General features: G+C 48.5%; 1 protein-coding gene across 5 annotated transcripts in view; it reads right to left on the bottom strand.

Moving 5' to 3' along the window:
* CCDC50 (coiled-coil domain containing 50) overlaps positions 1-26623 on the bottom strand; it is a 45667-nt gene extending 19044 nt beyond the window's left edge. For all 5 annotated transcript variants that reach the window (XM_080410564.1, XM_080410560.1, XM_080410561.1 and 2 more), the window contains exons 1-4: positions 26431-26623; positions 8398-8460; positions 6918-7047; positions 2005-2095 (exon numbers count right to left, since the gene is read on the bottom strand). In XM_080410564.1, coding sequence (XP_080266690.1) covers positions 2005-2095; positions 6918-7047; positions 8398-8460; positions 26431-26479 — 333 coding nt within the window. In that variant the 5' untranslated portion in view covers positions 26480-26623. The remainder of the gene's footprint in view (positions 1-2004; positions 2096-6917; positions 7048-8397; positions 8461-26430) is intronic.
* Positions 26624-26791: the final 168 nt, after the last annotated feature.

Here is a 26791-nt window from a genome sequence, read left to right as displayed (position 1 = left end):
TAGGTGCAAGGCAGAAGCACTGCAGGGACTGTAGCTGTTTATCTTCTGTCGCAGTTTTGGTAGATATGCCATCAGAAAGAATAGCATTCCATTTGACTAATGGATCAACAAGACCTAGCAACAGCAAACAGCTCCCTGGGGCTTGGTCATTTGGGGCCCTGAAGCTTGCAAGTGTGGAGCTAGTCTGAAGCTAGGAAGAGAGGCTAGAAGATACCAGCTGGGAATATTAGCCCTTTGGATGCTATTCATTTAAGCCCTTCTAATCCTCAGGACCTTTACAGAGCCACGCATGTGGAATGTACATTGCAGGCAGGAAAGGCATCACTGAAATGCAAACTAAGAGCCAACACCCTCCAGAGCAAAGCCAGCACTGGAGGATATTGGATGGGTGTTCAAGTACAAACTATTATTTCAGGATTCAGAACAGATCTGCTCAGCTTTGTGGAGGATCTGGGGATGCCACAGGCTTTACACACACACACACACAAACAAACAAAAAAACAAACAACCAAAAAAAGATTCCTTCCCCTGACAAGATTAACCTCTTTTAGCAAGTACAGTAAGTCTATAAATATATGGGCTTAAGCACATTATCTCCAGGACAACTCAGGACTTGCAAATCCACACAAACCACTTCTTATATTATCTCCAGGACTGAGACAACTCAGGACTTGCAAACCCACACAAACCACTTCTTACAAACTGGACTTGTAAGCAGATAGGCTTATGGGTTTATTTAAAAACCCTGCACATCAGACGGGATCTGCCTCAAGCACAGCACCGGCATAGCACCGCTAGACACGGCTGATACCAGAGCACTATTGCGTATGCTGGGCACCTACTATACCCTCATGTGTGACAAATACACGACTATTGTGGCATGTCCAGCACTGATGTAATGCAGAGTGTCCTACAGGTACGCGTATAGATGCTGTGCTGAGGCTACAGAAGGAGCTCTGATGTTTGTCACTGCCAGTTAACAAAGCTGAGGCACTGCGCAGCCTCACTCACATTGCTCAGGCTCTGCATCAGCACAGAAGCCCACCCGTAAGAAGTAATACTGGTGGGCACTTTGGAAGGAAAGCAGTCTCCATTCAAACTCTCCAGAAGTCCTTTTGCAAGGATGGGCAGCACTGCCACACCCTGGTACCCAGATGCAGCCTAACTCAGTCCACAGCTACATTTCAGCCACACCTGGGAACTTCCCATGTACCAGCAGTAAGACAAAGCATATTTATGACTTCTCATTACTCTGAGCCACATTAATCTGAAGATTGCTCCCAACAGCACAAGATGGTCAGCACGCTGGTTTGTCAGGTTGCACGGACCTGTTGTCAGACTGCCGACAGCCCAGCCGCTCTCTATGTAAAGCAGGAAGGAAAGGTGCAATTCCACAGGCAACGTGAACAGTATTGCATCCCTTTCACCTTCCTGGTAAAAATAAGACAGTTACACTTATAGCACAAATCCTTTAGCCAGTGTTCCTCCCACCCCTGTTACAAGCTCCTTTTGGAAGCCTTCCACATCTGCCAGGGCAGCCCTTCAAGCTGAAGGAACATAATGGAGAAGCCAGACGTGGATGGCTGGACTGAGGGTCCTGCTGAAGTCTTTGTACCAAAAAGGTGAAGAAATTATGACCCAGGATTCTCCCAAACGCGGTACCTGTCTTCTTGCATTTGAGAAAGCAAGCAGATCTCAGAGTGCATAAACAATTACAACTTCCTACACCGGGGCAACGAACACCTCAACAAGACCCACCTATTACTTGCCCTCTTCGTTAGCAAGGCCACTGGCATCAGCAACCCTTGTGACCCTGGCGTGTGAGGACTATGATTGTATCTTATTGCTGTAACAGGACTCCCCAAAATCTCTGTGCATACAGAGATCTGGAAAGACCAGAACTGACACCACACAAGCCAACTCCTGTGGCTAATGACCAAGAAATGCCTGCACTGAAAGGGCTGCTACAAATAGCCCTGCCATCCCTGCAGCTTTAAAGGTTACCTCGTCTTTTTCCTCTTGCCTGCGGCGCTGCTCTGCTTCAAATACAAGCTTCACTTGGATTTCCTGAGCGATCTCGCAGTCCTGTCGTTCTCTAGAAGGCAAGGAGACAAGGATTACAGGCAGCTAAAGTCACAGGCATCAGTCAGCCTGGAGAAAGGGATAAAAGAGCTAAAGAACCCATCTGATTTACACAAAAGAATTATTACCCAGTATTAATGCAGAGCCTACGAATCCTCGCCGGGGACTAGAGCTCCCTGTACTTACTGCTGGCCAAATTTAGAAAATAGGTCCCAAAACATTCACAATCAGAGCATAAAGCAAGAGAAAACAGATTCATAGGCAGTTTGCCAAGAAAGGAGGTAGACACCATAGGACAGGGCAGACCAAGGTAGCACATGGGAGCCTGCAAAGAGCCTAATTCTGCTGAGGAGTTTCTGTACACGTGGTACCAAAGGAGGGGTTCAGGGGTATGGTTACCATGGGCATTTCTGGGCAGTGGTTTTCACATGAAAGTCACACACAGAAATGCTGATAGAGAAGCGTGGTACACAGGCCAAGCTGAGGCTGGAGGTGGCAGTTCAGTAACCTATGAGAAATGCCACTGAGGTGGGACAAGACACAAAAGCAGAACCGGTGCCAAGAGACAAGACAGTGATGTGTCAAAACGAGGGGTGAGGGAGCCATCGTCACAGTGCCAGTGTGGCTGCAGCAGCAACACAAGATCGCATTGACTGGGGACAGACAGATACTAGAATAACAGAGACATGAAATGAGAGTTTCGTCTGCGTGGACTGACTGGGAAGGTCGTATTTCTGGGATGTCATACAGAAAGCATCTGCAAGAATTGTGCCATACTCAGCAACGTGCTCTGATGCCCAGCAACAGGCTGGAATGATGGCCAGGGGTTCCTCAGGGCAACCCTGAAAAGGGCTGAAGGATTAGAAAAGAAAAATTAACAGCTCACTCTTTCAGCACTGTTGAAATGGAGCCAAAAACTAGCTCGAAACAGGTCAGGGGGAAGGGGAAAATAAAATAAAAAGAATAATAAATCAATGAAAGCTATCTCTGCAACTGAGACTATTGAAAAGCAATGCATAGGAGATGAGAATGGGAACAGCAATAGGCAAAGCTTGCTTTATTAGAATACACTCTTTTGAAGAATACACTGACACTGATCAGACAGGTGATGGAAGGCCTACCAAGAGCATATTACAGAAGTCAAGCAAGTATTTCAAGAGAAGCAGGTTCAGCTATGCCAAAGTTGTGCTGTGTGGGCTGGAGCAACTAGTTCTAGGCTTGATCAATGACTAGAGAACTAGGAGGCAAAGGACTGAAAGAGAGTCTAGGACATGAGTGGAGGAAACTAAAAAAGTAAAGGCAGACAAACTTTTGGTAGCAAAACAGAGAAAAATGGAGCAGTCAGTGGCACCACAAAGCCTTCTTTCATAGAAAGTGAAGAAGAATGAGAGAAGTGGAAAGAGTGAGTATGTGGCTTAGGGTGGCGAGGAAGGACACTGCAACAAGAAGAGGGTTTAGAGGACAAATGCCACCAGGAAGCAACTAATCTGTCATAGGGAATGGAAATGAACACACAGCACGAGGGAAAAGAAGTTTCTTTATTTCTGTCAACTGCTCCTTGGAAGCAGACATGCAGTTGAGTACTGCATGCTATTTATATCCCCTTCCCCAAACACACATGAACCTCCAGGCAGTGTCACAACACAATATTTCCTTCCCTTTCCCAGACCACCACGTTTGCAAACACTTGTGCATATCCATAAACTGACCTACGTCTAGAGACACCCTGGAAGGCATTAATGGATTTCAGCGTTTGTAGGGGTGGTGTTAGCAATAGGTAAAGCATCAGTTTCTTCCATCCAGGTAATAAAACCTGGCATTGTGTGTGTGTGCATGTATGTGTTTCACTTGACTCAAGGGACAGAGCTGTCCAAAGGCACACGAGCTCACGCAGCAGCAAAAGAACCTGCCATGTGAAAAGGGACCTTGGCAAACCTCACACCAGCAGGGAACCACAGTCCTCAGCAAAACAATAGCTGAATATGCAAATCCTGGGGAGCAGGCTGTCAGGGGGCCTAAGAGAGTGGATCCCTTATGACCCCACTCTCAGAGGACATGAATCCAGGTAGAAAATAAGTTAGAAAGGTCAGACATATCAAGGCACTGTATGTCTCCAGTTCCCTCAGCACCTGTGAACAGAGCTAAGGTGCCAAGTTCAACAACACCAACTGACTTGCTAAATGCTTAAAATACATCTTATCGCAGACAAACAGGAGACAGAAACAGCTAATCATCTTTCAGAGCCAAGGCAACAAGGTCATTGCCTCTCCATTTGTAGCAAAGAACACCAGAAGTAATGCAAAAGCAGAAGCATTTTCTTGTTCCTGATGACACGCATCCCAGAATACGCCATATCAATCTCTTAAGAACCACTGAACAGCAACAGAGGATTAGATTTTAGGTTTTATTGCTCAGTGATAATTAAATACTGAGACTTGATTAGTTAACATAAGCTAGTGTTTCAACTTGACTAAGCAGAAGAAAACAGGTTAAAGAACTCTGACAGCTCTTCTTATCCTTCATTTCTTTAGTGTGAGTTCCCACCAGTCCCCAGAAATCAGCCAGAGCAACATAAGTGTCACCCTCCCTGAACATCACACCTATGTGTCCTTCGTTCCCAAGCAGCCAGGAGTGTAAAGTGTGCCAGGGAAACAGTTTAGGAAAAAAAAAGAAAAAAAAACCAAAAAAACCAACACTCAGTGTGATCAGAAAGCTCCCATTCACATTGCCAACTAATTGTTGCCAGATGAGGAGGGGAAAAAAATAAAAAAAAAAGGGTTTAAGGGAACTGTTCGAAGGAACTGTTCACATTGGTGTAACAGAACAATCACAGCACTGGGAGTGAAATGAGAGAGCATATTTTCACAGTATTTCCAACAGTTATTCTAGCAACCTTGCTACTATGCTTGGCAGCGTGCAGGCTGCTCAGCTAGATGTGAGAGATGCTTTTAAAGCATCATGAAAATCAGGTTTGATGCTTCCCTAAATTCTCTTAGAAAGAGAAGAAAAATTATTCTCTCATTTATCTTCACAAAGTCTTTCGGAGAGAATCTATGATTTGAAAGACAGAAGAAAGCCCATAAATTTGAAGACATTTTTATATTCCCTGTTTCTAAGACCACCCAGTTCTTCTCCTTTACTTCTCCCATCACCTTGCAGTGTCAAACTGTCCTAGACAATACAGAAAGCAACAACAGCTAGGATCATTCTGTTGCCAGAACACGCTGATCTTGCACAAGGAGGAGACAGCAGGAACATACAAAGAATTAAGGAAGAAAAAGATTCAATTACAAAAGGATGGCTCCAACTTTTTTTACTGTTCTTGCAAAAGAGCTCATGCTTTCAGGAGCAGAACTGTTGCTGACACAACATTTTGCATCAGCATTTCTCCTGTAAGTTGGCTCACAAAGTTTGTAAATCCCATTTTACAGAGCCCTACAACAAGAAAATTGTTTGCAGCTCCCAGCAAGTAACAAAAAGGAATCATCTCTGCCATACAAAATTAATTTTTATGTAGTCGTTTTCATGCTCACATCTCTAATTGGTAATGAAGACAAAACTATTGAAAGAAAGCACAGACTTGAGACATACACATGCATCTACCCAATGCTGCCAGAGTACGTTGGGAACATTGAAAACAGTGGCTGATTCGTCACACCCCAGCTTCACATCTTTCATGAGGCGCTCCTTTGAAGCCAGTCCTGTATCTCACACATATGCAATACAGCGCTCTTCTACTCCATCACTGTCTCTGCCAGATGAGCCACCCAGGGTTTGTGATCCACCATGAACTGTACCTGGTGGGTGGCATCACAGAGCATGACAAGCCAGGAGGCAGCACAGCTGCCAGGAGATGCATCCTGCCTTGCAGACCCTGCATTTGCAGGGAGCCCTGTCCTCCCATCTCTCATCCCTGGGATCTGACTGAGCCCTGTCACACGACCCATTTGTTACACCTCACATGGCAAGAGACTAAAGGGGGGGGGGGGGAGGGGCATGCAAAAAAAAATGCATAAGAAATAAAAAGAGAAAAGCACTATGTCAACTCTGGATTGGAAAGCACAGTTTGCTTTGCCCTGCGCTGCCACATTTCATTCCCATACCAGCTCCGCAGCCTGAGAGCCACAGCACACAGAAAGCCAAATCACAGGCCACGGGGTTAGGTTTGGTGTGTGGGGCCTGAGCAAACCTGCAGAGCAAACTGGATTGCTCGTTAGGCATCCTCCCCCAGCCGCTGTAGAAGTCAACGGCTGCAAGAGCAGGCCTGTCCCCCACCACCCATCTCCACTAGTTGATGCTGGGGCAGCAGCTCCTCTTCCCAGGTCACCTCACACTGCACCATCTGCAAGCACAAGCAGGGGCTTTCAGCTGCTCAGTGCAGCAGGACACCAAAAAGCACTGCACCCAGCTCCTCAAAAGCACTCATCAGGCACAATGCAAACGTGCCAGTATCTGCAATTTCCACAACAGTATTCATCGTAACAGTGCATTTCTGTGGTACAGTTTCTTCATCCTCAGACTTTAGCCAGGGACAAGGTCGACACAAGTGGCCAAGTTACCCCTTTGCCAACAGGCAGCAGAACAGGAAGGTGCCTTCTCATGGTCAGGCAATAGAATCTAAGCCGGGACAGGCCCCAGGACCACCTGCTCCCATTACTGTGTGACAGAGCTGAGTATTAATACTCTTACAGCAACAGATAGCCAAAGGAAAAAGGAAACAAAAGCAAAAGGCTGATCAACCTGAACCCCAGGTGCTGCCAACCAACTCAAAGGAGCTGATTTCAGGGCTCTGATCAAATGGGACTTGCATCTCAACAGCTCCATCCCAAACTCACAAGTCTTTTTGGTGTTTTTGGATTTGAGCACGTGCTTTCAGATCCTCCTCTTCCTGCAGTTGCTTAGCCACCTGCAAGTCATGTTGCACCAGACGATTACGCTGAACATTTGTTGCCAAGTGATGCTCAACTGGAAATAAACACAGACAAGAACTCTCAGATCAGCCTGCAGAACTTCACACTATGTGCAAGACAAAGCAGGGCAGGGGGGAGATTCCAGGCCAGAAAGGCAGGTAATTCCTGGCAGGGGAGCATCATGTAACATCTCTAAAGGTGGGGAAGTCCTGAACTGAAGTTACACTAGCAGCTTGAGATTGTCTTGTCTCAGCACTGAGGGGGCTGTATATGTGTGCCTGTTACCAAAACTAGATCTGCATATCTTACTTGCATGCAGGTTTACAGGGAATGCTTTTTAGGCTTTGGATTTCATTTTCTGGCTGTGGGAAGTTACCCTAGATTAATAAAGTCGGTCTGGAAGGGACCACCAGAGGCCAGTGAGGATGAGCTGAACCTAAACCACTTCTGATGGATGCTTCCATGATTTGTTCTCAAGAACCTCTAGACGAGGGAACTCCTCACTCTCAACATAATCAGTTCCAGAATCTCACTACCTTTATATTTAGCAACAGAGCAACCGAGTGCTAAAGTGAGTCCTTTACCATACATGGATACTGCCTGCAAGAAAAGATGGCTACATGAGCTGCAGCTGAAAGCCATCTTTAATTCAGTGGTCTCAGGTTCCAGCAGCAAGGGCACAACTTCAGCAGAACCTGCGCTCTTGGCAGAGTAGCTGGAACGGTATTAGCACCTAGTACTGGTAGATACCAACAGTCTTGGCACCCAGCAAAGCAGATTAGAGGCCACCACACCTGAAACTGCAATGCAAGCATACCTAAAGTAACAGATAAGCATGTAAAAAATTTTTTTTTTAGAAGTAAATAAAAAAATACCAGTCACTTTGAAGTTCCTGACTGTATTTTTTCCCCCCTTTTAAGCCGTTGTAGTGTACAGCTGCCCTATCTCAAAATGTCTTAAAAGGAAGCCTCCACTCAAAAGGCAGGCGCTAGCAATTCTGAAGTAAGTAAACAAACAGACCTCTTCTGGTTGCACCTCAGGTCAGCCTATAAAACTTGAAGCTTCCAAATTCCAAAATTGCTAGTCATTTCTAAAAACCTTGCACAGCAACAAAACCTCAAGTGCACTCCTACATGCAATTTCATCATAAATGGCATAAACTCAACTCTAAAGGAGAACACAAAATTGAAGCATTAAATGCGGCTATCTCTAGGGTACAATGGGAGCTGGGGCAGAATGCAGAGTAGTGTTACAGGACAGTGAAGACAGTAATAGTCTGTCTTCCACTGAAAAGAATAAAAATGAAATAAAAGCAGAGAGGATTTTTCTTAGCAAAACTAAACAAAGCCAGGTATCTTTTGGGGAAAATTTGCTTCAGCTTGTTCCAAAGATCATTGCTACTTACTCTCTTGTTCTTGTAAGTTATGGGCCAAGGTGTGATCTTCCAGAACAGCAAAGTCTCGACACACTGGACAGGGAAACAAAGCCAAAATAATTAGCAGAAGGGGAATTAAAAAAAAAAACACAACAAAACAACAAAAAAACAACCCCAAACCAAAACACAACATCAGAAGAGTGGGGGCAGGGGAGCATACACACAGAGACTTCTGACACACTTTCTACCAGCCAAGATCTGGACTTTGGACTTGGGTGTTTCCCCCCCTCCTGCACTTGTGGCTATTTTTGCATGCACTTGCTTCTTTGTCCCTGTTTGCATAAAAAGCCTTCTCCACTCCACCTCCACTTTAGTTTAAGATCAGGATTGCCCACACCACTACTAGATCAGACCTTGTGTACAAAACCCTGTACTCCTCCCAAATTTATAATGATGCCCACGCTGACTGTGTTCAACTAAAACCAACAGCAAGTGCTTGTGCTTACTATGACTTTCCTTGCCAGCTCAAAGAGTCTGAGAATAGTATTTTCTGTGCACTAAGGCAAAAGCACATACACCTCTCCAGAGCTGAGCAGACTGAGCTCCATGGCTCTCACTGCAAGCCATTTCTACCAGCGCAGGCATCATTTTACAGTTGTCTCTTGTAAGCTTCATTGACTTTAAGTGCAGATGCCAAATTTGTACCTAGAACCCAGATACAGGATCAACCACAGCATTACCAGCAGGGATAAGCACAGCTTCTAGCACGATGAAGATGACCCAGAGACGAGGTAAACGGGAAGGAGATGAGCTCCATTTGGCACCAGTTTGAAAGCAGCAGATTTTTGCCAATGCCTATCACTTTCATGCTTGAACTTTCAAAGGAATGCTCTACCCACACTGTAGAAAAACACCAGTGTTTATTTTTAACTTGCTATGATAGGCAGCAGGGCAACAAAACACAAGTCACATACATATTGGGATAGGCACACACACAGAGCATCTGGTTCGGTCCTTTGGTGGTAGGTATGTATCAGCTTCTTGGTGAACCAAAGAAAAACCGTGACCTGCGCCCCAAACTGCAAGATGGGGCCTCGCTCCACACATTGGCCATACGTGGGGTTCCTCCTTGCTTCTAGGAGAGTTTAAGGCAGTTTAAGGCACTGAAAACTTTACACTGCAGAGGTCTATCACTTGTTTTTCCCTCAACGTGACAAGCCAAACAGCTGAAGGACCTGATAGGGGAATATCTCCCATTTGAAAGGTACAGCACAAAGCAGAGAACAACAAAGTGCTTCCAAAGCTGCAGAGGGAGGTACAAACTGCTGCTGCGCTCCACGGGCAAAACCTCTGGAGAAGACCAAGGTTTCTCTTTAGCAGAGCACAGCAACAGCCTAGAAGAGAAAGTGAAAATAACCCCAAAACCCCCAGAACATACCAAAACTACAAGGGGAATTTATGAGGAACCTGTTCATGAAAGGGTTCAGAGTCGGAGAAGAGAAGACATTTCCAGCACCACAAAGGGTGGAAAATACATGGAAATGAGAAGGTAACTGTGTCTTCCTGAGCCACCATCCCATAAGCCTTCCCTCTTCTCGCATTGACACATATGGTCTGCTCGAGAAGCATCGAGATGTTCCTCTGCACCCAGATACCTTCACAAAATAGCTAGAATTGTTTCTGGTTGTGTGTACTAAGAGGTCAGATGAATACGATAAAAGATGAAGTATTTAACAGAATTTTTGGTTGAGTCTTTCTGCACTGGAAGGTGTTTTACAGATAACAAAAGCTTCTAAAAGCTAGAACAGCACTTCGGGGAAGGAGAGTGACAAGCAGCAGGGTGGAGATGAGGACAAAGATTACGGTTATATGATCCCATAGTGACTCACTTTAAACACATACAATTCTAGATGGTGCAATTAAGGTTTAGTTGTTGCCTTTTTTTTTTTTTTATTGCAGCTTCTTTTAAAAAAGGCAAGAGGATACAAAACGCTAAATAGCACTGAAATACTTCCAGTGGGCATCCGTGTATAAAAACAGAAATGCTAGCTTCAGCCGCAGGTCTGGAAAACCCACAGCTGAGTTGCAGGCAGCACTGCTATTCACAGGTGACATGCAGGGTGCTTGGTGGGCACAAACCCATGTTTTTGTGGGATAGGGCAAGAGGACCTTGCCCATAGAGACTTACATTCTGTGGCCCCTAATACTACTTCAGCATCATAGAATGGTTGTGGAACAACCACCTTCTGCTTACAACAAGCATCATCTGGCCTGCTGGAGGGCACATCCAGCCCCGAGGTTTGAGCCCTCCTGTCAGTTCAGAGCCAAGCAAAGATACCTGAAAACAGAGCTACAGTCTGCCCAAATCTAGGGGCTGGGTTTTACCACCACATAGTCAAGAAGCAGCACTTGCTCCTGATAGTTTAAAAAAAAAAAAAAAAAAAAAAAGGTGGGGGAAGTGTTATTTTGTTATTTTTAACTGCAGTAGGTCTCTGAGCAAGTCCACTGCACAGCTGCCTGAACAGCTGTACTAGCAAGACAAGGCGGGCAGCACAGGAGCAAGAAATATGAACATTTCAGAGCTGCATAATTTTTGCATAAAGATTGCTGCTGTAAGAAACGCTTATGAAACTGCATCCCAGCCCTTCCCAACTCCTTTCTGTACAGGCTCATACACTGCTCTGATCCCCATGGCTCAGATCATCTGCCTTGTCAGTCATGGTGCTGATGGTGCTGGCGGACCTTTGCTCCATCCTCCCCAGAGGCATGTGTGGGGAGGAGGACATTTGTTTTGGTTTGTTGTTTTTTGGGGTTTTTTTTTGTTTTGTTGGTTTTTTTTGGTGTTGGGGGTTTTTGGTTTTTTTTTTTATTGTTGTTGTTTTTTGGGGGTTTTTTTGTTTTTTTTTTTTACTCTATTCTACCCACATCCAGACACACTTTTTTATTTGTTTGGGAAAAAACATGTTGACAGAAACATGCTTGGCATACAGGCAAGAAAGTGGGAGGGCCGCTGCAGAACGCTGCTGCTCTTCTCCTGACAGTCTTGCACCAACTCCAGAAAAGTCTCACCTCCTCCAGTGAGCTGCTTTCCTACAACACAGCAACAACTGTTTAACCCTTCTGGACTGATGGGCCACTAAAAAAAATTCTAAAGAAAGCATGGACTCAAAAAGGTCGAGTGCATATACTGTTCTGTGTATGGATGGGCCTGCTTCTTCTAGCTGCTCCCCCAGAGATCTGTGAGAATTAGTCCATGGGTCTCTGGAGTTAAATAAATAAGCAAAAATAAAGAAAAACAAAACTCCTCTGGACTTCACGTCCTATGGGCTGCCAAGGAAAGCTGCTGGATGCCAGAGCCATAAAGCAGGGACTTGTCTGGGTTGTTTTGGCTCTTCAGGACAGGTCTGTGCCATCCAGAGCTCAGCACCTGGGCCGAGAAGCACACACAGCCCAGGGTACCACCACACGCACTTCCCAGTTCACCACCCAAAGCAACTGGCCTCAGATCCAGTGCCACCCCTAACACGGCCACACAGCACCCTGACCCAAGGCTGTGCCCTGCCACCACCTGCCCTGTCTCTGCGGGCAGGGACAGAGCGTGTGGGGACAACATCCTGGGACGAGCCACCAACTTACAGAGCCTAAACACAAACGCAGGGACTGGGTCTTAGAACAGTGATGATTATCCCATCAAGATCCAGTACAGAGAGAGGAAGCTGGATGGTTTATGATGATTATGCTCACAGGAAGCTCCCCAGTGCACCCATCTCACAGAAGACACAGCACAGAGCAGGCTGGTGGGGCAGCAGCAAGCCTTAGGTTTGCTCACACATTTGGATTCATTCGTGCACTGGTGAAGAAGCCACTTGGCTGCGTATACACTCCCGTTAAGCTGCTCTTACAAACCCGCGAACGGATGGCTCGAGCGCACAGCCCTCACTTTGTGCTGCCGGAGCTGCTGGCAGGGCGGACGGCACAAGACGACTTTTCATCACTGTCAGAAACTTGGCTGGGCTGGCCACCTCCGACTCATCTGAGCACATTATTCCCAAGTCCCATCAGCCTGAGGACAATGTGCAAAGGAAGATGAGAACATCCTATTATGAACACAAGGAAGCACTGTGAGCCAGCCAGGTGGCAAGAGATGCGGACACCTGCAACTCCCTAGCAAGTGTGCGGGCAATAGTAAGTGCAGAGCACTCCCTCAAGACTAGACAGACCCTGCGCCCATGGCACTGAGTCAAGTATGACCGCAGCTGCAAGTGAGGCCAAGGAAACCAACCCTTCACCCTTGAGGACACGCATCCAACAATAAGGCAGCTATGAAATGACTGGAGATGTGCACCAGCCAGCCATGGTCTGAAATTACTGGGTATTATGTGCACCGGGTTTGTGCTGAGAAATAGGATGGCCCCAATGACAACAGAGACACATTCCTCCTCTCCAGGAGGCTTCATACTGAAGGGGAAAGAAGTCCGTTTCCTTATTCCCTAACTGTATGCCTGAAAAATGAAAGGTAATATTAATGTCACATTCACTGCTGCAAATTGACTTCCCATCCCCGGGCCCTGGCTGCGAGCCATCAGACAGTCAAGCAAGCAGCAGGGGTGCAATCAGAGCAGCTACAATTGGCAAATCCACTGAAGTGTGAAACATTAACAACAGGTTTACCATAGTCTGATTAAGCCAATCTGCCTTGGCGCAGCAGGGAGCACGCCTGGAATACGTGCTGCTGGCACAGCTGTCAATAAAAGGAATGCCAGCGCAGGAATCCCAGCCACTGCCGCCGCCAGCAGAGGTGCCAGCTGAGAAGGATGAGGGCAGAAGCATGGCTAGAAGCATCACCCTTTGCAGCAGTGGTGGGCTGCAAAATTCATGCAGTGGCGTGAAAGAAGGAGCTGGCTTGCTTGAGGGATCCCAAAGAGCCTCTCTACAAGCTCCAAGCACAGGTCTTCTCCACTGGCAGTTTACCCTGGAAATACTCCTTTCCATGCATCTGCACCTCTGAGGCATGGTTGCAAGCCTGCCATTAGGGCTGAGATAAGAGCATCTCTAGGTATGACAACCTGGCAAAATTTCATTAAATAACCTTTTCCTTTTTATAGCCTGCCATCTGCCTCACTACCTTACTCCAGCATGACCTCAGCTCCACAGCTCAGCATTTCTAACACCAAACTGCTTCAAAGAGAGTGAGGTAACCACAGAAGAGGAGCAGAGGCAGCCATAGACGTTGATAGCAATACTTAGGTGTGTGACAAAGAGGTAGGTAGTAACACCCAGTAATGGGTGGCGTGAACATGCACCATCTCTACAAGATGTCAAACCCCACTGGCTTCTCAAGAAAGGCCTACAACAAAACACCCCGTCACACTTCTGCCTGAAGTCAGACCATATTTTGACATCTGCTGAGGGCCGAAGGGCCCACTTGGTTCACGTGGCCCATACGCTATGCTCTGGGACATCGCCAAGTTCAGTGACCCAGGGGCCACACATACATGCTCCAAGCATTTCCTTTTGGGTCTTAAAAAACATCTCTTGCTCCCTACCCCCTCCACTCCCAACATTTTCCTGTCAGCATCATGTGCTGGATAATTCACAAAATAAACTAGAAGGTGTGAGTCATGCTTAGTTTAGACCATCTGCAGTTTTTGAATCCTCAACTGAAGGACAGGAGGGAGAGAAAAGACAAAAGTGACACAGGAAAAAAACAGTTTGATCAGCTAAAGTCACTTTTTAGGGCCTATAAAGCTGACAAATCAAGTGGCAAGCAGCAAGCACAGCCTGTTACAAGCCTGCAGTCTCAGGAAGATGCTGAGCTGTGAAGATCCCTGCAGATTAGAAAGCAAGCTTGGACCTTGTAGAGACTCTCACCAGCAGGGACTGGCCGGGCTACTCCAAGCCAGGTAAACCCCCCAAAACTTGCAGATTGTTTCCTTGAAACAAAGCCAACGTGACCGACCAGCCACTCAACCGGAGGTGACAGGCTGCCCCGAGGACAGTTTTCAGAGGAAACATGCAACTAGGACATTTCCTTTGCACCCCCAGCAAAGCTGTTTGGGAGATCCATGACCTGACCTCAGTGTTTCTCACTTCTGTCCTGTCTCTCCCATCGCACCAGGAGATTTCCCGAGTTTCTGCTACCGCGCGCAGGCACCGGCAGAGGCTGGCCAGGACATGCCTTGGCTGCTGCAGCTGCTGTTATGCAGACAGCATTCCTAGGACATTGTTCACCAGGCACTGTCAGTGCCAAGGACATCAGAAAACTCATGCAGGGAGAAGGTGGCTCCCAGGTGGAGGGCAGGGCTTGGCTGCCTGGGGAAGGGAACAATTGCTGCTTCTCAGCCATGTCTCATGTAGCCAGGGGCTACCAAGCAGCACAAGTAGACTGGGCAGCCCCAAGGGGAACCAAAGTGAGAGGTCTCAGCCTAATTTCTAAAAGCATAAACATGCAAAACAAAAAAAGTATCGCCAAAGAACCACGGAGGTTTTATTGGCAATCTTGGCCTGGAAGCTAAGAACAGCTTGGGATTTGGGAAGAAGGTTATCCTCTCTGCACTAAGCTAATGCCTTGAGGTCAAGGCCACGAGAGGTTTGTCCTCTCTGTCTGCACCACTCTCCAACAATAAGCTCTTTCCACCCAACAACACTTTAAGAAGGAAGACTATAAAGATTTTGCAACCAAATCTTCAGAACACAACTATTTTTTAACCCACCTTGGAATAGATATCAGCAGCATTCACAAAATGCCTTCTCTGAGGTTACTTCTTACTTCTGTCTGCAAACTGTGCCACAGAGCAGTCCTCAAGCTGAGAGAGCATCTGCTGAACACCTCGAAGCAGGGGTGATGTGCTTGCAAAGTGTATAAACATGAAGCTGAAGATACCCAAGATCACAAAAAAGCAGCACCACAAGAGACATCAAAAGGTCATTCCTAAAGCATGCCCCAGACACAGAATTTTATTAAGTTTATCATTCTGCCTTTATTACAGAAGGCTGACATTGGATAATTGCACCCTACACTGCATCACCTGCAATTTTTCTAAATAAGAGCAGTTCTTTTTATCCCCCAAGATTAAAACACAACCCATAGTTCGAGAATGTTAAAGATATGCCTTTGACTTCCAGAAGAAAATGTTGAAGCATTTCAATTATAGAATCATTTACGTTGGAAAAAAACCTTTAAGATCAAGTCCAACCATTAACTAGCACTGCCAAGTCCACCACTACACCATGGCCACATCCACCACTAAAGCAACACCACATCTACACATCTTGTAAGTACCTCCAGGGATGGTCACTCAACCACTTCCCTGGGCAGCATGTTCCAGTGCTTGACAACCCTTTTGGTGAAGAATTTTTTCCTAATATCCAACATAAACCTCCCCAGCATAACTTGAGACCACTTCCTCTCATCCTATCACTTGTTACTTGGAAGAACAGACCAACACCTACCTTTGTAAAACCCCCTTTCAGGTAGTTATACAGAGCATAAGGTCTCCCCTGAGCCTCCCATTCTCCAGGCTAAACAACCTCAGTTTCCTCAGCTGCTCCTCAAAAGACTTGTGCTCCAGCCCCTTCCCCAGCCCCGCTGCCCGTCTCTGGACACGCTCCAGCACCTCAACATCCCTCTTGCAGCATTCAAGGTGCAGCCTCACCAGTGCCGAGTGCAGGGGGACAGTCACTGCCCTTGTCCTGCCGGCCACACTGTCTCTGACACAAGCCGGGATGCTGTTGGCCTTCTTGGCCACCTGGGCACACTGCTGGCTCACGTTCAGCCAGCCATCAACCAGCACACCCAGGTCCTTTTCTGCCAGGCTGCTTTCCAGCTACTCTTCGCCAAGCCTTTGTTTAAGCTTGGCCATACAGACATACTTCAAAATGGCATTGAGCCTTAAGGAGTACTGGCCCCCACGCTTTGAAAATTCAGCCTTTTCAGCCAGGTCTAGCTGGGCCCCCAGATATGAAGTATTCCGAGTCACAAGAACTTTCCAAAACCTCTCATTCCTATAGACAACACTGCTGCTATAGCTGCTGTCTCCTATTCCAGAAATGTCTGTGCACTGACGAGCTGAATAGCTACAGTATTTTGCCGCTTTAAGGCGGACAGCAGATATATAAGCCACAATACTTTAATAATCTGCAAGCCATTATCTGCCAAGCTCAGAACACAAATCTCTGTAGCTCCTTCTTGAGTGCCCCAGTGTCCACCAGCTGTACAGGACTGCCTATACCCAAAAGGTCACCAGTGAGCTCACACTGTGGACCCACCAGTAACATCCAGATGGACAGGTATAAAAGCTTTAAGATTACATTGGTCAGGAATGGCTAGTTCGACACCACAGCCAAGCAGCAGGCAAACCCACACTTCATCACAGTATCAGAGGCATAACTGGGTCTGTGTGTGGAAGAAGTTAATCTTAACCATCAATGAGAACAAAAGTTGCTTGTGTAGTTCATTCTCTCCAGCATCTGACACAGCTTCAGTTGACTCAGCTAACACCACATGTGCAAAATGAACAACCAACAACAAAGACAGGGAGAAGCTTTCATAGCAGCCAACTTTCACCACTGTCTCCCAACCATGGATTACAGTAAAACAAACAACACTGCCTCCAACAGCTGTGTTTTACCCTCACTTTGCTCAAGGGCAAACCACCACACATCACTAGAGAACAGGGCAGGAGTTACCTTTAGCAAGAGAGGTCAAAACCCATGGCTGACACAGATGTCCCCATGCACCATTGTAGCTGTAAAACACGCCTTCAGCAGTGTCCCATGGATCATATCACATGCCCTTTTCTGGAGGTTTTTTTGTTTCTTTTGCAGACAGGATGTCATGGCAGTTTTAGTTTAAAACCCAACACTACTCATTTAAACTGGTGTAAGGGAGCGGGGAAAGAAAAACAATCTCACCCACAACTCAAAACAGCCACCCACTCAGAAAACTGCTCAGGCATGGAGTCTGCATCTCAAGAGATTTGTACTATATACGCTCCCCCCACACACATCTCAACAGTGTTCACCATATTTTCCTTTCATCTGTTTATTTCAGCTTTTATTTCAGCATTTCAGGCCATTTTATACTACACAAAACACTTAGAAGGACACACTCAATTTCCCAGGTAGGTAAAACTTCTGTTCCCTGATAAATGCAAATCTAAATCCCTTGCTCAGTTCAGTAGTTTCCGCGCAGAGAGCTGGCACATCCACTTTGTGGTTCAGGGTGGCTTTCAGGAGCCATGGCACCGTGGGTCTCAGATGCTTCACTAGCATTTCCAAGTCCTCAGTTTCAGGCTGTGGTGAATAAACTCACACAAGCAGCTCCAGAGAGGCAGGCAGGCAGCCGGGAGCGGAGATAATTCAAAGTGTCAGATTTCCCAGGCTTCTGCTCCAGCTTAATCCTAAAAGACAATGTAGCAAAATACAAGGGAGGCAGGATACAGAAAGTGAGCTCCCAGTGCCCCTCTGGTACAGGTTCATGCACTGACTCAGTGTGGTGACTACGCAAGGCTGACTGCTGGAAGCCTGACACCCACGCAGAAAGTGCCAAGTGCTAAAAAAACCCCACAGTTCCAGTTCCTCTCAGAACCCCGCAGGGTGGTTTTACACCACAGGGACCCGCAGCCATATGGAGGTACGAGCATCTCTGGAGAGAACAAGCAGAAGCCAGGCTCCCTCAGAGAAGTCACCCAAAGGCTGAATAAAAGTGGCTAGAGCCGAGCCCCAGACTGCTCCAAGGCTTGTGGCTAAACCAAAGCTGCAGCTGGAAGGATGGACCGCAGCACCAGTGCGCTTGCAAATAAGCCCCAGATTTTATTCATCCAGATCAGATACCAAGAGAAGCAAAGTTCCAGCAGGGTGGGCCCCAGGGCAGCCTCACAGGCTTGCTGGAAATCTGGCCATCTGCTGCATTCAAAGGTGGAGGGGTCTGAACTGATCCTTGCACAGATTCCTATCAGGTTCCTTTTGCCTAGAAAGGTGACTGCTAGGCTGTGAGGACTCCTGACTGCCACCAGCACTGCCAGTCTGCTCTGCAAGAACAACCTTCCTCTACCTAACCAACCCAGGATGCTCTGCTTAGTTTCAAAATGCCTTTTCTTTGCTCCACCAGCTCCTCATGGCCACTGTCTCCTCTCCCCCCTCACTTCCCACGTTTAAGTTCTCCAAGTTTATTAGTCAGCTCTGGAGAACACAGAGTAGCAAAGCTGGCCCCAGATCAGTCAAACCTTTACATCCATCTACAAGAGAGTCACAAATCAGTAAAGTTGCAGCACTAACAATACATGCCCCCCCTTCCTGTCACAGCCTTGAGCTGGCACGTTGCCCTCAGAGCAACTACAGATTTAAAACAGTGGTATAACAGGGTAAGAATATGCCTATCTGGCCCCAGAGGCCAGGTAACAGGAGGCAGAGCTCCCCGCAGCAACTGGAGCAAACCGCTTTGTGGCACCTGTGCTCACAGCTCATATGCATTGCAAAGCACAAGGAAGAAGCAGGCTGGCAGCCTTTTAAATGCCTCCTCTCCGAGAGCATAAAATGAGCTCCAAGTCAGTCAGAAGTAAAATTTTTGCTTTGGGAGTTAAATCACCTTTAGGTGATATTGTATACCCAGAGCTTCTTCAAACAACAAAAACCAAACCAACAAAGAAAAAGAAAAGACAATTAAAATCGGGACCTATGTGGCCGGAGCTGATGCTCTGCATAAAGCCAACTGCCTGGAGTACCAGGTAACTGAGCACTATAACAGGAGCCAGAGGCAAACCTGCCTGTTCCACCTTGTGTCAGGGATGCGCGGAATGCAGGCAGGGCTCTGCAGCCCTGGCCAAAGACCCACTCCCTCCAGCGCTGCAAATAAGGTCAGGAGAGCCCAGCCTCTTCCCAACACCAACTTCCTTCGGAAACCTGGCGCCGACCGAACTGCCTGCAGGAGAGCACAGCCCTGCGAACAGCAGCACTGCGTGCCACCGCGACAGCCAACACCCTGGCGGCCTGGAAACTTCCCAGGTCTTTTCCCTGCCGTCCTCCACCACTTCGCCCCAGCCCCCAGCAGCACTGCCAAAGCCTCCAAGAGGCACTGGTGAATTTAGGACATAAATCCTCCCTGTCCCACCAGCCAGCACCCCAACAATAGAAGTAACTCCAGAATGGAGGGGGGGAAAAATTTTCTTCCCACCAGGATCCCACAAGCAGTATTTGCCATGCCCATAACACACAAACTATAAGCTCAGGTGCTTCTGCAGTGCAAAGCCATTCTGTCACGCAGAAGGGGAGCAGCTTTCCATCCACAACAGGGAAGGCTGCCCCGAGCCAGGTTAGCACTTCCCCAGCCCACGCAGGTCAATGGTGACAGTCTCTCCGCAAGGAACATTCCCAGCTGGGTCACACTCCAGCTTCTTATCCTGTCTGGCTGTAAACAGACAAAGCTATACACACTGTGTCTTTTGGACTGCTTTCTGCAGAAGAAAAAAAGAAAATCCACCTCTCACTGTCTCCCGTTTGCATAAACTTCCTTCTTTCCTCTTGTCCCATCACTTCTCAGGTCAGCCTTGTCAGTATCTGCCTGTCTCTCAGTGTTTTCAAACATTTGCTTATTTATGTCCTCTTCCACTTCGTCATCACTTACCGAACACCACATATTGAGCCCACAAAACATTTCCTCTTAAGCTGATTCCTCCAGCCACCAAGCCCTGGTTCAGCAGAAGGGCTGGGAAAAGAATGAACTATATCCATACGCGCACAGGAACTCAAAAGTTTTACCCCACACAGCTTTTTACACCTCCTTTGAAAAGGGAAGTGAGGAAGAGTGACTCACTCGCAAACCCACTTCAACTTTCTGTCCTGAACAGCATTCACCGCAGGCAGGGCTGTCAAGGGTACACAGACCAAACCCCCTACCCACCCAGGCTGGAGTCAGAAAGATCCCACTATTTTTATCTGGCTGACCGAGCACTGTGGCAGTGGCACTGCGGTTTAGTGTGCTACTAAAATAATCATCAGCTGAGCTTCTCGAGCCTGACACAAAACCCATGGGCAGGGGCAGAAGAGCTGTGCCAGGCTTCTGAGCAGGCTTTCACCTACACCTTTCTCCCCAGGGAAAGTGACACTTATGGCAAGCTTAATTTACAAGGTGTCCAGGGTTAGAGGGTAGATTTTGTGGGCACCCAGGCCTAACAGGTCTCCTTTGCTCACAACGGCCCTGCTCTGCATCCTTACACGTGCAGCATGCTGCTGCTGCTCTCTTTCCAGCCCTACTAAGAGTCTCTCCCAGCTGCCATACAGTGCCAAGGCCATATGAGCTGTGTGGCGTCTTTTCATGTACCAAGAAAGAAAACAGTGGGAAGGCTCCAATTTCTATTTTTAAAAAAGAAATATAAATGAAGTGTCGAGGGACTTCCATAAGTTCCCAGCATGTGTCCCATGGAAAAGCCAGCTCTGTAAGATGAACATGGAGCATCCCTGACACACACCCAGGCCTCCGGGAGACAGCAGCCCTGCTCTCCTGCTGGAATTGCCCAGCAAACGCCCTTTGCTCCCTGCAGTGCATGCTACCAGGCAGCAGAACAGCAAATACCTTTATCTCCTTTTTGGAGACAGGCAAAAGGACAAGCCAGCAGCAAGTGCCACACCAGAAACTGGACCTAAGCTTCTTGAGTTTTAAGGCAGCTTTAGCAACAGACTGGCCTTCCTCAGTCCTTCAGCCTTCAAACCAGCGCTATGCAGAGGAGTGGCAGTGAGTGAGCAGCAAGCCAGCCAGCTGGGGACACTGGGAAGGGGACAAGGAAGCAGGGAGGGAACACGTCCCTTCATCCTATAAATCACTACATTCCTGTGAACTGGATGACTCCGAGCAAGGAAAAGAAAGCTTATTCCAGCAAAACAGAGAAGTTTTACATGGCCTCAAGGCACATTCCATTTCTTCTTCAAGTGGGATTTTCCCTGTGCCCAGAGAGCACACAACTGCCCTCTCCTGCTTCTTGCAGCAGCCACCCTCCAGCTCCCGCCAGGCATGCGCGCACCTTCTGATGCTGCTCATGGCCACAGGAAATTAAAGATTAAACAGAAGGCCGTGGTCACAGCAAACACAATGCCATCTGTAACACACTGCTCAGCTGGGATCGTTCCTCGGAGAGCAGCAATGGATGATGGCTAATGGATGTCCTGGCACCACAAATAGGGGAAGCTCCCTCCCTGCATCCCCAGGAATGAGAGCAGAACAGACTGTGTCCCCTCTTATCACTCAAGCTACTTGTCAGTAACTAAGGAAACATCTCTGCAGAAGGCATCAACCTGAGTCTGGAAGCTCCTCTCTGCCAAAGACTGCTTTCGGAGCAATCTTTTTGCCTTGGTACAACCTCCACAGCAGCTCACAGAGGACAAGTGCTAAGGATTTAAGGGATGGGAGGAGGCAGACCTGCTTGCTCAGTTGCATTTTGAAGCCCAGAGCATGAAATATGCTAATTCTGCCCATCTCCTCTGCCAAGCACTGCAGACCCAGAACAACTGAATGCATAATAAAACTTTCACCCAGCTTTAACCAGAAGTTAAATGACTACCACAGCCTCAGCTACTGAATTCATGCATGCTGGAAAAACAGACCTCCTATTACTCAAAAGAGTTGGACATGAACCAGTGACCTAGAAAGAAAAGCCTGCGTTGACATCCCATCACTCTCCACCTCCTTGTTGCCCTTGAGCCATCCAGCTTGCTTGAATTTTTCAGACCCCTTCTCTGGGGAAGTCACAAAGCAGAAGATCATGACACCGCACATCATGCTGCAAGGAAAAATCCCAGCTGGAGCCAAAGGGCACGGGACAGGTGGCTTCACAGTGACCTGACTAACCCTCAGCTGCTCACAAAATTGTTGCCCTGATTATACTAATCCAGTTAAAAGGCCAACCCTTCCTTCACATGCGTACAGCTGACAGATCATCCTTCAAAACCAGTCCCCTGGAAAATCCCAAATCAGAATCCCTCCTCATCAGACACTGTGCCAGCCATCAATACTTTCCAAACCCACTTCCACCTTTGACAGACATCAAATTCCTCTTGTCCACTGTGGTGTTGCTGAGCATACACAGGCACCAGAAGCCCTGATATAAGCCAATAACATTGCGGGAGCCTGAAACACTGCACCTTAGAGCTGACCCCCCTCCCCAGTCGCTTGGAAAGCCAGCTGTCAGGAGGTTTTATTGCAGGAGTCTCAGCGAAGGTCATGTTAAGCTGCAGAGGTCAGAAGGAAGGTGCTGTGGTTGGAAGGAAGAGAAAGACTGATGCTTACAGCAAACTCCTATTCAAGCGATGTTAAGGCAAAAGAGAGCCAGCCAGTCTGCCTGCCCCAGAGAAAGCCTTCCAAAGGTGGACAATAAGGATTCAAGCCCTTCCTGTTCCCCGAGGCTGCAGTCAGAGATGCAACTACCACGTTTGGGAAACTGGCCTCTCTGGCAGCAGACTACAACTAGCAGCATTTGAATGTACAGCCCAGAAGCTTCAGAAAGTCAAATCAGATATTTAATGAAGAGTAGAAGCCATAGAGCGAGCATTGTTGCGGTGTCTCTCCAAGCACGGGTGACACAATCAGCCTTTGTCAAGGCTGGAGCTCCAGAGACAGCAGCATGGCAGGGTTGGTTCTAGTGATTGGCACAGACATATAAAAATAAAATTAAATAAAAACACTTAAGCCACAGCAATTTTCCACAGTTCCAAAGAGCCATACACTACTAGGACAGCGTTCACGGTCCCTCTACTCCCCACCGAGGACTCAAACTGGCAGGAAAATCAGAAGCCCCTACCTGGGTTTCACCCGCCACTGCTAACAACTAATAGCTTTCAGAGACTGCACTGGACAAGGGACTGAGTCTCAGTCTTGGCAGACGGGCATCGCCTTCACAAAGCTGTAGCCACAGACCTCAGCCTTTTGGCAAAAGCAGCAACAGCAGATGGGACCACAGGTGCATCCTCCAGAGAGGGGCAAGGTCTGCACAGCTCCGAAATACCTCCCAGGAAGGCCCCCGTGCAGCTCTGCCTGCAGGCAGGGATGCCTCCAGGTCCAAGAGGCAGTGCACAGTGCTTTCAGATGGCACCGGAGGCTGCACCGAAGAGCTCATTTAAAACAAGCAGCCAAGGAGAGGGTGTAGCCTTTCCCAATTTTAGCTGCTACTAGCTAAAAACGCATCGGATCAGAAGAAACAATTAGAGATCAAGCAGAGTCCAAGCCAGTTTCTTTTATTTGCTTTATAAGCCATTAATTAAGATAGTATTTTCAGTATGGTTTTGCCCCCAAAAGGCTCACAAATGGGACCTCAGTAAAAAAAAAAAAAAATACCTATACACATAGAGCTGAGCAATCCCCTGGGGTGGGTCAAAAGAGCACACAGCAGAAGCTGCTTTGTGAAAAGAAAACGTCCCAGATACTTAAGACACAAAAAGAAATACAGGCAAACTCAGCCCACAGATTGCAACTAACACCAAAACCTTCAGCAAATAACTTACAAGAGCTTTACTGACCACAGTGGTCAGAACATCCACTTTTCTGCTCAAGGAAAACCACCTCTGTAACACTAGGCTGCAGCACCAAGGTCTAGTTCATACTGGAAAAAGTGTTTTGAGAGTTCATTTTACACCAGTAACCACCCTGCCCACAAAATAAGCTGGACCAGCTGAAACAGTATTCGCCAACAAAATGCCATCTATACCAGGCCTCCAACTAGCATACATAATTTTGCAGATAAAAAAAAGAAAGTAAACACAAGAAACAAGGCTTCCTGCAGCACCTAGCTAGTTACCAGATTTTCACTGCCATCGCTGCACAGAAATGATCTCGCTGGTAGAAGAGTTAAGACCACACCAGAAGAGGAGGATGAGGCTGTGTCGCAGCAGTCCCAGCTGCCTGCAGCCAGGGAGAACCTGGACACAACCCTTCCCCATCCCCAAAGACAGCTGGTGAAGAACAAAGTATTCAAAGCAAAACAATGTTCTTCGTTGTTAATGAACGACTAAACTGACCTTTACCCGAAATGAGGAAAGGGAATGTTTTCCCAGAAGGATCGACAATGATTTCTGTATGAGGAACAGTAATTATTTCCCAAGGTATGGAAGGTGATACATACTTTCCTTGGTTGGCATTAACACCCAGCATGAAAAGATCTAATCCAAAGCATAGCTTGGTTTCAACACTTTCCACAATAAAAGACAAATGATGCCACTAAACTAAAAGTGTGAAACATGCCTGAGGCTTTGCAGAACATGGCTCAGGCCTCATCTACTTTGCATGTTGGAGCTGCTCTGGGATGCTACTTTAATCCAGCCGCTATCAGGTAACAACAGATCTTCGCACCAGGACACTCATGAAACTTAATCCATGCTAACCACAGGTGCAAGTTAACCAAGGACTGGTTGAGCTACGCTGCAACTCTGTAAACATACTTTCATTCAGCATGAAAGTAACCTCAACTCACTCCAGGTAGATCACTTCAAAAATGAATCAAGCGAAATCAAATCAAGGCTACTCAAATTCTGAATAAGAGAGTCTACACAGGGATTTAATTCACTTTAATCAATCCACTGGAAAGGTTAATCGGGTTAAGTTTCTTGAGTAGCCACGTGTGGACAGACTCTAAGGATGAGATATTGGCCACACTAACATGACCAATAAGAATTCTTAACAGGAGCAACATTAACCCCTAAAACTTCAGGCACATGGATATTACTTTTCTTCCAGTAGCAATAAGAAGTGAAGCATTAAAGGATGACAAGAGGTCAATCAGAACCTCCAGCGCCCTGCACAGACATACACCTTCTACTCTTGACTAGCTGAATCATCAGATTTACACTTGCTATTTTGTAAAAAAACGAAATTTTGAAAAAGAAGAAGTGGCCAGCAGCAAGGAAAACAAGTTTAAGGAATTTTGGTTGTATTTAGACAGGCGTGCAGTGCTCTGTGAATACAATGTAAATTCAAAATAACTTGATTTGGACACAGCTTCCACAGTTCTGTATTGCTGTCAGAACAACTCCAGCTTGTGCAAAGCTTTTTAGAACAGAAACAGCTCCCGGGCGCCTTTGTTGGGCTCAAAGGCACAGACAGGTGAAGTGGGCACCCAGCTCACAGGCTAGCCTGGACCGGGCGCAGGGCCTGGGGCCGCCGCTGCTGGACCCCAGAAAGTGGGGGGCACCTACAGCCCCCCCTTCCCCTGCGCTCCTGGGGTGCACTGGGATTTCGCAGGGTGAAGGAGGCTGCTTGGTGCTCTAAAGCTCCATGCAGAGCTTTCGCAAAAACCCCGCAGCCTCAAGGATTTTTTAACCAGAACCCCAACATCGCCCGTCCCCCTCAGATCACCCCACACACGGGTATTCACAGTTCTGATCCCACTTCCCAGCGCCCCGAGCGGAGCCTCCAAACCCAACCGAGCCGTAACCGCCAGGCACACGTCTCTGCGTGCCGATCCCCCGGGGGCTCCCGGCTGTCTCACAGCCCGGCTCCCCCCCGCGCCCGCAGCCCTGCCCCGGCCCCGCCGCCCGGGCGCGGCGGGGGAAGCGAGGCAGAAGCGCCGGCGGCGGCCTCGGCCCCGGCGCAGACAAAGGGCTGGCCCCCTCCCCCCGCGCCGCTCCCCGCCTGCTGCCGGGGCGAAGCGGCACCCCCCGCCCGGCCGCCAGCCCCGGGGCGGGCAGCCCAGAGCCGGCCGGTCGCGGCTCCCCGCCAGGCCAACGCCGCTCCGGCCCCGCCGGCCTCCGCCCGCCCGGCCGCTGAGGACACCGCGGGGGAAGCGGGACGGGCTCCCCCCGGGCCCCGCGCTGCCCGCCACGCACTCCCTGCGGCGGCCGGGGCACCGAGCCCCCTCCCCGCCGGGAACCGGCTCCGCGGGGAAGAGCCGCCAACCACCCCGGCGAGTGGAAAATTTTAAAATAATGATTTTTGTTGTTGTTGTTTTTAACGATAAGTTCCTCCCCTGCCTTCCCCAACTCGCCTCAAGCAGCCCCGTCCCGTCCCGCCCCGCCCCCCCCGCGCCGGGCCGCGCTCCGCGCCCCCCGCCCCAGCCGCTCCGCTCCTCCCGGGGTGACCCCCACCTTCCTTCACTCCGGGCAGCTTGGAGTGGTCGATGCCGATGCCAGCCATGGCGGGGTGGGCCCGCCGGCCCGCGGCCGGGAGGGGTCGGCCCGCGCCCCCCGGTGAGGGCAGAGCCGCGGCGGTGCCGCCCGCGCCCCGCGCTACAAAGTTGCCAGCGGATGGAGCCGGAGCGCCCGGCCGTACGGCGCGGGAGAGGGGACAGAAAGCGCCGGGCGGGGCGGGGCTGCCGCTCGCCGCCCCTCGGCCCCCCCGCAGGTGGGCGGTGGCGGCCCCGGCTGCTCCCCCTCCGCTCCTCCGGCCGCGCCGGGGCGGCCGCTCCGCGGGACGGGCGGCCTGCGAGCGCCGTTATCGATACTGTAT

This window comes from Falco punctatus (genome assembly GCF_963210335.1).
Source record: "Falco punctatus genome assembly, chromosome: 13".
NCBI lineage: Eukaryota > Metazoa > Chordata > Aves > Falconiformes > Falconidae > Falco > Falco punctatus.
This window is presented reverse-complemented; position numbering and strand designations above follow the sequence as displayed.